Below are 14556 nucleotides of genomic sequence, written 5' to 3'. Positions count from 1 at the left end.
CAAGAATTAAGGGGAGCCCTGGTGACTGTATCAGATAGAATCTCATTAATTCTTTATGACTGCCAATCTCAAACTGAAGTAATGATGTGCAGTGACTAACCTGTCCTGACCCCAGAGGTCTGCCATCTAGAGCTGTGATCATTAGAGGGTTTTGAAGAAGCATGGATGGAAGGCCCAAGCGTCTGGCAACGTCTAAGTCCAAAAATTTCCAGCTGCCCCAGAGTCGATGAAAGCACCAAGTTGGTGATGCTGGTTATTGTGAAAGATGGTGGCTTGGATTGTAGCTCCCCGAGGTCGCAGGATGGGAGAAGATTTTTACTCGTTCCAGTCCCCTTTCCTGGACGAGAACTGGCTTTTCCGACAATTCTGGGCAGTTGGATCGGAAATGGCCAGCTTTGCGCAGTACAGACAGCGTCGTTCTTTCATCCGCCCGATCCCTTTCAGTCTGAGTTAATCTGGTTGTACCTAGCTGCATGGGTTCCTCCAACTCATTGGATTTCCAGGGTGGTTCAACAGCATTGAAGGGTTCTTGAGGGCGATACACTCTGGTCTCCCGACGTCTTTCATTCCTTCGCTCCCGGAGCCGATGATCTACCCGGATAGACATATCAATGAGAGATTCTAAATCTGGAGCAGGATCTCTAAATGCTAACTCGTCCTTAAGCTCGGGAGACAATGCTTGGTAGAACGTGGCCTTCAAAGCTTGCTGATTCCATCCACTCTCTGAAGCTAGTGTGCGAAACTCAATTGCAAACTCTGCCACACTCCTAGTGCCCTGAGAGAGCTGAAGCAAGCGATAATCCACATCTCCTGTACTGGCTGGATGGTGAAAAACCCTCTTCATCTCCGCAATAAAGCTTTCACAATCTGTAGTGAGTGGTGATCCTTGGCCCCACAAAGCTGAGGCCCAGTCTAATGCCTTTCCAGTGAGAAGGGTAATGATGTAGGCCACCTTGCTACCCTCCGTAAGGAAGCTACTAGGTTGTAGTTGAAATATCAGTGTGCACTGTGTGAGGAATCCACGGCACCTTTCTGGATTGCCATCAAATCGTTCTGGTGCTGGCAGTTTGGGTTCTGCCAGGAAACTGCTAGCGCTGCAGCAGGATTAGCCGGAGGCTGCTGGGGTTCTTGACCTGCAGTAGCTGTGTCTTGAGCACTTAGGCGCTGAAGAATCTCTGTAAGAACCTGCTCATGTTGCTGAATGGCTGCAGCTTGTCCTGCTATGGCATAAAATCCGATCCACATTGGAAGGTGGTGAAGTCTCCTCTGCTGTATTCATATTTCTGGTTCAGTCTTGCTGTAACGGTTCTGCTTTGAGTGGGGATCGAACCCAGGTCTACTAGACTCAGTGCTCTGTGTAGACAGGCTGAGCTAACTTCCCAACAAATGAATTCAGGTGCAGAGGTAGCAAAGCCAGAGTCAAAAAGTCTTCAAAAATAAATCAAACTTTACTTGAGGAAAAGTCAACAAAACAGGAATCAGTGACTCCAATAAACAGGGAAAAACAAAGTAGACATGATAGTCAAAAACATAAACTCAAGACAGACTTATCTCACAGTTGACACTAGAAACCAAGGCTCAAGACTGAACAAACAAGCATGGCACAAACTCATTAAATAGTGCTGAACACAGGTGTCACCTATCAGGGCAAGCGAAAGGTGCTGTTCAGCAGAAGCCTGGAGAGAGGCGCCACCTGCTGACTAGGAGGTGTATTACAGTCCAGTGGTGAACTCTTACATGATCAGAAGCTAGATTTGCTTTGTTTGACAGAAACCTGGCTAAAACCAGATGATTATATTACTCTAAATGAATCTACCCCCAAAATTATTTCTATAAAAATGAGCCACGTTTAAAAGGTAGAGGGGAGGTGTTGCTACAATTTATAACAATATTCTTAGTACTTCTCAGAGGGCAGGCTTTAAGTATAACTCATTTGAAGTTTTGGTGCTGCATATAACATCTACAGAATCATGTGCTAGTGATAAATCTTCTGTCATGTTTGTACTGGCTACACGTATACAGGCCACCAGGGCACAGCACAGATTTCATTAAAGAATTTGCTGATTTTCTAACTGAGTTAGTACTGGCGCAGATAAAGTCTTAATTGTTGGCGATTTTAATACCCATGTTGATAATGAAAAAGACTCATTAGGATCAGCTTTCTTAGACATTTTGAACTCCGTTGGCGTTAGACAACACGTCTCTGGACCTACTCATTGTCAAAATCATACTCTAGATCTAATACTGTCACATGGAATGGATGTTAAAATGGTTGAAGTACTGCAGCAAAGTGATGACATTTCAGATCACTATCTAGTCTTGTGTGAACTCTGTATACTTAAACCTGTAAACTCTGCACCTTATTACAAGTATGGTAGAACCATCACTTCCACCACAAAAAGAAAGCTTTCTAAATAACCTTCCTGACTTATCTCAATTCCTTAGCTCATCCAATCGACGCAAAAACTTGATGATGTAACAGAAACTATGCACTCTCTTTTTCTAGCACTTTAGATACAGTTGCTCCTTTGCACTTAAAAAGATAAAAAACAATCTGACTCCATGGTATAATGACAACACACGCACCTAAAGAGAGCAGCCCGGAAAATGGAGCGAAGGTGGAGAAAAACCAAATTAGAAGTATTTCGTATTGCCTGGCGGGAGAGTATGCTGTCATACAGAAAAGCATTAAAAATAGCAAGATCTGATTATTTTTCCTCCCTTTTAGAAGAAAACAAACACAACCCCGGTTTTATTCAGTACAGTAACTAAATTAACAAAAATAAAGCATCAACAGGTGCTAATATACCCCAAGAGTATAGCTGCAATGAGTTCATGAATTTCTTTACTTCTAAGATTGATACCATCAGAGATAAAATTGTAACTATGCAGCCGTCAACTACAGTTTCACATCAGATAGTGAGCTTTAGATCCCCTAAGGAAAAATTACACTCTTTCTCTATTATAGGAGAAGAAGACTTGTACAAACTTGTTAAATCATCTAAACCAGCAACATGTATGTTAGACCCTGTTCCATCTAAACTATTAAAAGATCTGCTTCCAGAAGTCATAGATCCTATTTTGAACATTATTAATTCATCATTGTCAATAGGACATGTTCCCAAAACCTTCAAACTGGCTGTAGTTAAACCTCTCATTAAGAAACCACATCTTGATCCCAAAGACTTAGTAAATTACAGACCAATCTCTAATCTCCTTTTCTGTCAAAGATACTAGAAAAGGTAGTATCCTCACAACTGTATTCCTTTTTAGAAAAAATGGTGTCTGTGAGGATTTCCAATCAGGTTTTAGACCGTACCATAGTACTGAGACTGCTCTCATTAGAGTTACTAATGACCTGCTTCTATCATCGGATCGTGGTTTTATCTCATTATTAGTGCTATTAGATCTTAGCGCAGCATTCGATTACTATCGATCACAACATTCTCTTGGATAGACTAGAAAACTATGTTAGCATTAGAGCAAGCGCCTTAGCATGGTTTAAATCATATCTATCTGACCGCTATCAGTTTGTAGCATTAAATGAGGAGGTATCATATCGATCAAAAGTGAAATATGGAGTTCCTCAAGGCTCAGTGCTAGGACCGTTACTTTTCAACCTGTACATGTTACCTCTGGGAGATATTATCAGGAGTCATGGTGTTAGTTTTCACTGCTATGCTGATGATACTCAGCTCTATATTTCAGCGCAGCCTGGTGATACACACCAAATTGAGAATCTAACAGAATGCATAGTCGATATAAAAAGCTGGATGATGAGTAACTTCTCAATTTTAAATTCTGAAAAAACAGAGGTGCTAATAATTGGACCTAAAAACCCCACATATAATAATCTAGAACACAGCCTATCACTTGATGGCTGCTCTGTTAATTCTTCATCATCAGTTAGGAACCTAGGTGTGCTGGAACAATCTCCTAACTCTGTTAGGAAGCAGACACACTCTGCCAGTTTAAATCTAGATTAATGACACATCTTTTAACTTAGCCTACACATAACACACCAACACGACTTTTATTATTCAAATCCGTTAAAGGATTTTTAGGCTGCATTACTTAGATTTGCTGGAACCGGGAACAATACTCTACAATACGATGTACTTGTGACATCGTAAAAGAATGGTATCTCACGCTAATATTAGTCCTGTCTCTTTCTCAATCTGTTTTCACAGTTTGTATCCAGACTAGATGGTGGATCAGCACACAGAGATTATGTTCATCAGAGACCAGAACACCTAGATGCACCCCGTGGACCAATCACCAGATCCTGATGCACACACGCACACACTAAGTCATTTACACTACCTGACACAGCTGCGTTTAAAATTGAACTGGAAGTTAAGTGCTGGGCGTCCCGGTCAGAGAGAGAACTGACCCCAACTGAGTCTGGTTTCTCCCAAGGTTTTTTTTTCTCCATTCTGTATGCATGGGGTTTTGTTTCCTTGCCACTGTCGCCTCTGGCTTGCTTGGTTGGGGACACTTAACTTCTAGTGACTATCGTTGAATTGACTACAGAGACCGTCTCTGCATTTAATAAGAAATTGGTCACTCTCGTCATTATACATCCCTGTCATTATACTGTACAGTGCTTTGATGCAACCTGTGTTGTTAAAAGCGCTATATAAATAAAAATGATTGATTGATTGATTGATTGATATGTTCTAGAAAGGTCTACATGAGAGTACCTCGGCCAAATGGTACAAATATGCTTTCTCAAACTTATTGAATTAAGTTTTCTTTATCATGCATTGTTGGCATTCTGTTAATAAACTGTTTATGTAATTTGAAATAATTACTTGGCTGTTTTTTCATTAATACATTGTTTGCATTAGTTAGTTAATGCATTGTTGGCATGCTCTAAAATTGATAAATATCTACTGGTTCGTTAAAATGCAAAAGACTAATTAAAATAAAAAAAAATATTAAAGAGTTACATGAAGTTAAATGTTGATAATATATATTTTTACATTTTTAGTCTTCTCTTGTTATGTTAGAAGAATGTTGATATATTTTCAGATGAATGTTATATTTTACTGCAAAACACCACAATAACTGGCAAAAGTGTAGGCATAAATTTTGAAGAAAAACAAATCTGAAAAAGTGCTGCAAAAGTCTGGAGGAACTGTTACACAGATCACACAAAGACCTCATCGACTGGTTTAGTGAATCTCACAAAACTCTCCTGTTCACTGCCAGAAATGTGATCATTCACATTCATTTTAGTAAAAACACAAGCTATATCATGAACATGTTTTTAAAGTGTATTGATCTTCAGTGTTACTTACCGAACTGATCTGGATTCTTTAACCACAGGTAACAGATACTGAAGAACTTCATCTCCTGTATGTTGTTCTCCTATAAACTGTTCTAGATCAAAGACATTCATGTTCATATCTGATGTCAGCAACACATAAACCAGAGCTGACCACTGTGAAGAAAGAGAGTTTGGTTTCTCTTATTCCTCCAGATTTCAGATAACCCTGGATCTCCTGCATCAGTGAATCATCACCCAGTTCATTCAGACAGTGAAACAGATTGATGGATTTCTCTGAAGAGTGATTCTCACTGATCTTCTTTTGATGAACTGAACTGTTTCCTCTTTGTTATAGGAGCAGCTTCCTGTCTGTGTCAGTAGTTTTCTTAAGAGAGTCTGATTGGACTCCACTGAGAGACCCAGAAGAAACCTCAGGAAAAGATCCAGGTGTCCATTCTTACTCTTTAGAGCCTCATTCACAGCTCTCTGATGCAGCTCAGATAATGAATTATATTTATTCTGGTAAAATATCTTGGACAATAGACTGTGTTTGGTTTGGTTGAAAACATTTCTCTTCTTGTTTGTAAAGAGAGAGATGCACATATAGAGCTGCTAGATGTTCCTGAAGGCTCAGATGAACGAAGCAGAAGACTTTTCCTGAAACAAGCCCAGCTCCTCTCTAAAGATCTGAGTGCACAGTCCTGAATAAACTGATGCTTCTGTCTCATCAATGCCACACTCTCTCAGGTCTTCATCATAGAAGATCAGGTTTCCTTTCACAAGCTGCTGGAAAGCCAGTTTCCCCAGTTTGAGGATCATGTCTTCATCTGTCACGTTATTCTTATAGTCCTTCTCATGTTTGATGTTGGTCTGAAGGATCAGGAAGTGTGTGTACATTTGAGTGAGAGTCTTAGGAATCTCTCCAGTCTCTGCTCGACTCAAGATCTTCTCAAGAACAGTGGCTGAGATCCAGCAGAAGACTGGGATGTGACACATGATGAAGAGGCTCCTGGAGGACTTCAGGTGTGAGATGATCCTGTCGGCCAGACTCTGATCACTGATCCTCTTCCTGAAGTATTCCTCCTTCTGGGGCTCATTGAAGCCTCGTGCCTACCTCTGTCACTCGATGGAGCGCGCACCCAGAGAGGACGAGATCAGCTGCTGCTGGTCTGGAGGTGATCAGATGAGAGCAGAGGAAGCAGATTCCCCACAATCAGGTTCATCAGCAGCACATCCACTGAGGCTGACTCAGATATAGTACACAGATTCACTTTACTCTTAAAGTCCAGAGACAGACGACACTCGTCCAGACCATCAAAGATGAACAACACTTTATATTCATTGCTGGATATTTCCATTTCTTTAGTTTCAGGGAAGAAGACGTGAAGAAGATCTGAAAGACTGGGTGTTTTGTCCTTCATCAAGTTGATTTCTCTGAAAGGAAGTGGAAATATGAGCTGGGCGTCCTGATTCTCTTTCCCTTCGGCCCAGTCCAGGATGAACTTCTGCACAGAGACTGTTTTTCCAATGCCAGCGACTCCTTTGTCAGCACAGTTCTGATGTCTTTGTCTTGTCCAGGTAAAGGTCTGAAGATGTCACTGCATTTGATGGCTGTGTCCTCTGTTGCTTCTCTCCTGGATTGTGTCTCAATCTGTCTCACCTCATGCTCATTATTGATCTCTCCTCTCTCACTCTCTGTGATGTAGAGCTCTGTGTAGATCTCATTCAGCAGTGTTGGGTTTCTCTGCGTCGCTGCTCCCTCACACAGACACTCAAACTTCTTCAGCAGATTTGATCTAAGTGTGTCGAGGACTCCTCTCTTAAAATCTAAAGACTGAATCACAGATGTCTCTCTCTTCATAGACACACAGCTGGACTCTGCTTCTGATCTCCTCTGATGAACTGAACTAAAACAGAAAACAGAGATATTCAACATTTCATACAGTGTATGTACAAAAACTATTGACTTAAATTTAATAAAATATGATAATATAAATTGTAAATCAAAACATCATTTAAGTGTCATACCCGAGTCCAGGCTGTGAATCTTCACTCTTAAACTTCATTGGCGGATCCATAGACCAGTCACTCTTCATAGACACACAGCTGGGCTCTGCTTCTGATCTCTTCTGATGAACTGAGCTGAAACAGAACAGATGTTATACTTTATATTTAGAATCATCTTAATATATTACAAGATAATTTTATTATGCTTGAAAAATATTTGTATATAAACTAAATTATAATAAATAAACTTGTAAATGTTCATGGTTTTATTTCTATAAGAGAAAAGCTTTACTGTGTTCCTCAAAGTACCTGCAGGCTGGAGAATACTCTTCATCTCCAGATGTTTGTGTTTCATTCATGATGGATCTGAACAGTTTGATCTTCAACACTGACTCTAGATGGAGATGACAAACAATCAAAAAAAACTGCAGTAACTACTAACAATGGCATGGGTTTATCTATTAATAAATGTAGAAATGAATCTCGCTCAAGATCACACAACGAACATGAAGATGAGATATTGTCTTTATATTAAAGAAAGACATGAGAATGCATGAGTAATTAATGAAATGCATTTATTACATTTCATATTACAGTGTATCTCAACCTTATTACAGCCGTTAAAAACATGGTAAAAAATGTGTAACAACTGCAGGATACTTTCAGTTACACTTTTTTACACACGATTTTATAAAAGTTTAAAAAAGTGTTTTTAGAAGATTAGAAACATCTTACAGTCTTATGAGTCCTGTTTGTTCATATTTGATCATGTTTCATGAGTGTTTCATGATTAAGACAGTATTTAATCTTTACTTACATGAATAAGGAAGTGTCTTTCTGCTCCACAGCTGAAGACTTGCTTTGATCAAAACGTTCAGTTTCTAGACAACTTCTCAAAATGTCTTTGCTTTCTCATGAAGTTTATGTATCTTCCCACAAGAACAAATAAAAAGATGAATGATCAGTTTTTGAAAATGAAGAAAAGTTCTTACGATCAAGTGTAAACGTCGCATGTAAAACATAATCTGCTTTCACTTTCTTTTTCTCAGCAAGGTTCTTCCTGTTTAGAGCAGTGCTGAGGCTACGAGGAAGAAGCTGGTCATTTTACAAATAAACACAAATTTATTAAACGATCATGATAATAAATTACTTATTTCACTATGCATATACTTATTTTAAAAATTGTTTTCTTGATCAAATACGGGTATCTTCCTGATTTCCTCTTTCTATTGGTGGAAATCACACACTTGTCGCACCGATGATTCGTCAGTTTCTGTTAGTCTTGCCCATAATGCTAAAGGTACAGTGCACCCAAAAATAAAAATATTCCGTCATCATTTGCTCCTCAATTTTAATATTATGGTCTTTGGTGTCTCCTGTGGTCCTGTTTGGTATCACAGCTTGACTTGTGCTAATGAATTATTTAACATAAATAAAATAAATTGTACTTGAAACACAGCCAAGAGAAAAAAACAAGCCAGAAAAAAAACAGTGAGTGAGAGAGTGTGTGTGTCTGTGTGTGTGTGTGTGTGTGTGTGTGTGTGTGTGTGTCTGTGTGAGTGTGTGTGTGTCTGTGTGTGTGTGAGAGTGTGTGTGTGTGTCTGTGTGTGTGTGTGTGTCAGAGTGTGTGTGTGTGTCAGAGTGTGTGTGTGTCTGTGTCTGTGTGTGTGTCTGTGTGCGTGTGTGTGTCTGTGTGTGTGTCAGATAAAATCATGTATAAAGTCAGCACTACAATTGGGAAAGCAAAATCCTAATAAATATGAGTGATTTTTAAAGAGACGCAAGGAAAAAGACCGAACACACATTAACCTTCGACCAGGCCTCTGGACTTCAGAAAAAGGGGACCCTTACGTGGGTCACGCTTGAGCCGGCGTTGATTCCTTTGTCAAGTGGGCTGCAAATTGCAAACTGTCTGCACATCTTACCTCGTAAACGTCCCTCCAATTGTCAGATTTACTGAGGAATGTAGCTCAAACCGACATAAAGATCCTTCCTAAAGCAGTATTAGCAGAGATTCATGCTTTTCAAAAGGTCATAGGTCAACATCGGAATTCAAATGACAAAGTTGAAGAAACAACACCTACCTGTGCTAACCTTTCCTTCAACTTCCCCCTTACCCACGAAAGAGCAGATATCGAAACTGTTCAACTACATGCCTGAAGTCTTTTCTCTACATGACCTTGACAATGGACACACTGAGAAAGTCAGACATCAAATAAAGTTGAGTGATGAGACACCATTTAAACATAAAGCCCGACGTATCCATCCCCAAGACATTGACGCCGTAAGGAGGCACCTTTAAGAATTGTTGGAAGCTGGCATCATTCGTGAGTCTCTGTTCACTTCGCCCATAGTAGTAGTCCACAAGACAGATGGTACGGTACGGCTATCCATCGACTGGGTCTTGAACTACTGAATAGCTTTAAACTCCAATGCTTGTATCAATCAATCAATCATTTTTATTTATATAGCGCTTTTAACAACACAGTTATCACAGTTAACACACTTGTCCCCAACCAAGCAAGCCAGAGGCGACAGCAGCAAGGAAACAAAACCCCATGCATACAGAATGGAGAAAAAAAACCTTGGGAGAAACCAGACTCAGTTGGGGTCAGTTCTCCTCTGACCGGACGCCCAGCACTTAACTTCCAGTTCAATTTTAAACGCTGCTGTGTCAGGTAGTGTAAATGACTTAGTGTGTGCGTGTGTGTGTGTGTGTGTGTGTGCATCAGGATCTGGTGATTGGTCCACGGGCGCATCTAGGTGTTCTGGTCTCTGATGAACATAATCTCTGGGTGCTGATCCACCATCTAGTCTGGATACAAACTGTGAAAACAGATTGAGAAAGAAACAGGACTAATATTAGCGTAGATGCCATTCTTTTTACGATGTCACAAGTACATCGTATTGTAGGAGTAGTGTTCCCGGTTCCAGCAAATCTAAGTAATGCAGCCTAAAAATCCTTTAACGGATTTGAATAATAAAAGGTGTGTTGGTGTGTTATGTGTAGGCCAAGTTAAAAAGATGTGTCTTTAATCTAGATTTAAACTGGCAGAGTGTGTCTGCTTCCCGAACAGAGTTAGGGAGATTGGTCCAGAGTTTAGGTGCTAGATAGGAAAATGATCTGCGCCCGCAGTTGATTTTGATATTCTAGGTATTATCAAATGGCCAGAGTTTTGAGAACGCAGCGGGACGTGCAGGACTATAATGTGATAAGAGCTCGCTCAAGTATTGAGGAGCTAAACCATTCAGGGCTTTATAGGTGATTAATAAGATTTTAAAATCTATTCGATGTTTGATAGGAGCCAGTGCAGTGTTGACAGAACCGGGCTAATATGATCATACTTCCTAGTTCTAGTAAGGACTCTGGCTGCTGCGTTTTGGACTAGCTGAAGTTTGTTTATTAAGCGTGCAGAACAACCACCCAATAAAGCATTGCAATAATCTAACCTTGAGGTCATAAACGTATGAATTAACATTTCTGCATTAGAGGTTGAAAGCATAGGTCGTAATTTAGATATATTTTTAAGATGGAAAAACAGTTTTACAGATGCTAGAAACATGATTTTCAAAGGAAAGATTATGTCAAACAGCACACCTAGGTTCCTAACTGATGATGAAGAATTAACAGAGCAGCCATCAAGTGATAGGCTGTGTTCTAGATTATTATATGTGGGGTTTTAGGTCCAATTATTAGCACCTCTGTTTTTTCAGAATTTAACATTAAGAAGTTACTCATCATCCAGCTTTTATATTGACTATGCATTCTGTTAGATTCTCAATTTGGTGTGTATCACCAGGCTGCGCTGAAATATAGAGCTGAGTATCATCAGCATAGCAGTGAAAGCTAACACCATGACTCTGATAATATCTCCCAGAGGTAACATTTAAAGGTTGAAAAGTAACGGTCCTAGCACTGAGCCTTGAGGAACTCTATATTTCACTTTTGATCGATATGATACCTCCTCATTTAATGCCACAAACTGATAGCGGTCAGATAGATATGATGTAAGCCATGCTAAGGCGTTTCCTCTAATGCCAACATAGTTTTCTAGTCTATCCAAGAGAATGTTGTGATCGATAGTATCGAATGCTGCGCTAAGATCTAATAGCACTAATAACGAGATAAAACCACGATCAGATGATAGAAGCAGGTCATTAGTAACTCTAATGAGAGCAGTTTCAGTACTATGGTACGGTCTAAAACCTGATTGGAAATCCTCACAGACACCATTTTTTCTAAAAAGGAATACAGTTGTGAGGATACTACCTTTCTAGTATCTTTGACAGAAAAGGAGATTAGAGATTGGTCTGTAATTTACTAAGTCTTTGGGATCAAGATGTGGTTTCTTAATGAGAGGTTTAACTACAGCCAGTTTAAAGGTTTTGGGAACATAACCTAATGACAATGATGAATTAATAATGTTCAAAATAGGATCTATGACTTCTGGAAGCAGATCTTTTAATAGTTTAGATGGAACAGGGTCTAACATACATGTTGCTGGTTTAGATGATTTAACAAGTTTGTACAAGTCTTCTTCTCCTATAATAGAGAAAGAGTGTAATTTTTTCCTTAGGGATCTAAAGCTCACTATCTGATGTGAAACTGTAGTTGACGGCTGCATAGTTACAATTTTATCTCTGATGGTATCAATCTTAGAAGTAAAGAAATTCATGAACTCATTGCAGCTATACTCTTGGGGCATATTAGCACCTGCTGATGCTTTATTTTTGTTAATTTAGTCACTGTACTGAATAAATACCGGGGTTGTGTTTGTTTTCTTCTAAAAGGGATGAAAAATAATCAGATCTTGCTATTTTTAATGCTTTTCTGTATGACAGCATACTCTCCCGCCAGGCAATATGAAATACTTCTAATTTAGTTCCTCTCCACCTGCGCTCCATTTTCCGGGCTGCTCTCTTTAGGGTGCGTGTGTTGTCATTATACCATGGAGTCAGATTGTTTTCTTTTATCTTTTTAAGTGCAAAGGAGCAATTGTATCTAAAGTGCTAGAAAAAGAGAGTGCATAGTTTCTGTTACATCATCAAGTTTTTGCATCGTATTGGATGAGCTAAGGAATTGAGATAAGTCAGGAAGGTTATTTAGAAAGCTTTCTTTTGTGGTGGAAGTGATGGTTCTACCATACTTGTAATAAGGTGCAGAGTTTACAGGTTTAACTATACAGAGTTCACACAAGACTAGATAGTGATCTGAAATGTCATCACTTTGCTGCAGTACTTCAACCATTTTAACATCTATTCCATGTGACAGTATTAGATCTAGAGTATGATTTTGACAATGAGTAGGTCCAGAGACGTGTTGTCTAACCCCAATGGAGTTTAAAATGTCTAAGAAAACTGGTCCTAATGAGTCTTTTTCATTATCAACATGGATATTAAAATCGCCAACAATTAAGACTTTATCTGCAGCCAGTACTAACTCAGTTAGAAAATCAGCAAATTCTTTAATGAAATCTGTGCTGTGCCCTGGTGGCCTGTATACAGTAGCCAGTACAAACATGACAGAAGATTTATCACTAGCACATGATTCTGTAGATGTTATATGCAGCACCAAAACTTCAAATGAGTTATACTTAAAGCCTGCCCTATGAGAAGTACTAAGAATATTGTTATAAATTGTAGCAACACCTCCCCTCTACCTTTTAAACGTGGCTCATTTTTATAGAAATAATTTTGGGGGTAGATTCATTTAGAGTAATATAATCATCTGGTTTTAGCCAGGTTTCTGTCAAACAAAGCAAATCTAGCTTCTGATCATTGATCAAATCATATACATAAAGTGCTTTTGTGGAAAGTGATCTAATATTTAGCGAGCCAAGTTTTATCGTTTGCTTATTTGAATTATAGGTATTTTTAATTTGTTGGACATTAATTAAATTATTGCTTTTGATTTGGTTTGGACGTTCTCTGCATATTCTAATTCGGGAACAGACACAGTCTCTATAGTGTGATATCTAGGTGAAAGAGTCTCTATGTGCTGAGAATTAACGTCCTTCTGTGACGTGAGGCAGCTAGCAGACGGTCGGTTTAGCCGGTCTGTCTGCTTCCTGACCTGGGCACTAGTTGGTCATGTTGGAGCTATAAGACTATATGCCATATTTCTAGATAGAAGAGCGGCACCACCCCAGGAGGGATGAAGACCATCTCTTTTCAACAGGTCAGGTCTGCCCCAGAAACTCATCCAATTGTCTATAAAGCCTATGTTGTTCTCACGCGGCACCACTTAGACATCCAGCCATTGAGACCCAGCAGTCGGCTGTAAATCTCATCACCCCGTAAGCAGGGGAGGGGACCAGAGCATATTACATTGTCCAACATCGTGCTTGCAAATTCACACACCTCTTTAATATTATTTTTAGTGATCTCCGACTGGCGAAGTCGAACATCATTAGCGCCGACGTGAATAACAATTACGAAATTACGAAATTTACGCTTAGCATTAGCCAGCACTTTTAAATTTGACAAGATGTCAGACGCTCTGGCTCCCGTAAGCATTGGACTACGGTGGCTGGTGTCTCTATTTTCACGTTCGCATAATAGAATCACCAATTACTAGAGCACTTTGATCAGGTTTCTCAGTGGGTGCGTCACTGGAGTGGGGGAACCTGTTTGATGTTCTGATCGGAACGGAAGAGCGTACCATATTTGTTTTATTTGGAGGAAAAACACATCATCAAAACTATTTCAAATGATGAGTAATTGTCCAAAATATTCAGACTAAGAATCTATGCAAAGGTTTCACTCAAAATAAGCGCTGTTTAAATTGTTTAACATTTGCTGGTTGTTTCCATACTTCCATACGCATTAATTTACAGAACCAATGACTTTCCTCTTATTCTGAAACAAGGAAAATGTCCCAAATATGTGACTTTGGTGAACGTCTGAGATAATAAAAGTGAAAATGCGGCGCATTAAAGGCAAAACTAAAGCAAAAATGAGTTGTGTTGCTATAAAATGTGTAATAACACAAGCTCCCAATCAGCCACTGGTGCTCAGAAATGATCAGTAATGAGATACATCCAGGTAAAATCCAATCAAAGAGGGCAGAATAAAAGAAAGATAAGAACATCTAAAAGCCCAGTGTTTCTTAAGTATCTTTCATTCATGTTTCTCTTCACATTCACTCTCCTCCACAGAGTACATCTCGTCTTTGAAACTATTAAAAGACTTCATTTATTTGATTGAAAAGTCTTACTGTATGCTAACTTTACTCTCAAAAAGCATTTCTTCTTATTATTAAATGTTCAAAACGGCAA

General features: G+C 39.3%; 1 protein-coding gene across 1 annotated transcript in view; it reads right to left on the bottom strand.

Annotated features, from left to right (window-relative positions):
- Positions 1-6472: 6472 nt before the first annotated feature.
- LOC122342385 overlaps positions 6473-14556 on the bottom strand; it is a 22867-nt gene continuing 14783 nt past the window's right edge. Inside the window, exons 4-7 of the mRNA XM_043236156.1 lie at positions 8272-8374; positions 7589-7673; positions 7301-7414; positions 6473-7179 (exon numbers count right to left, since the gene is read on the bottom strand). Coding sequence (XP_043092091.1) covers positions 6693-7179; positions 7301-7414; positions 7589-7673; positions 8272-8374 — 789 coding nt within the window. The 3' untranslated portion in view covers positions 6473-6692. The remainder of the gene's footprint in view (positions 7180-7300; positions 7415-7588; positions 7674-8271; positions 8375-14556) is intronic.

This window comes from Puntigrus tetrazona, chromosome 4 (assembly GCF_018831695.1).
Source record: "Puntigrus tetrazona isolate hp1 chromosome 4, ASM1883169v1, whole genome shotgun sequence".
NCBI lineage: Eukaryota > Metazoa > Chordata > Actinopteri > Cypriniformes > Cyprinidae > Puntigrus > Puntigrus tetrazona.
The sequence above is the reverse complement of the archived record's forward strand: the minus strand, read 5'-3'. Positions and strand labels throughout refer to the sequence as shown.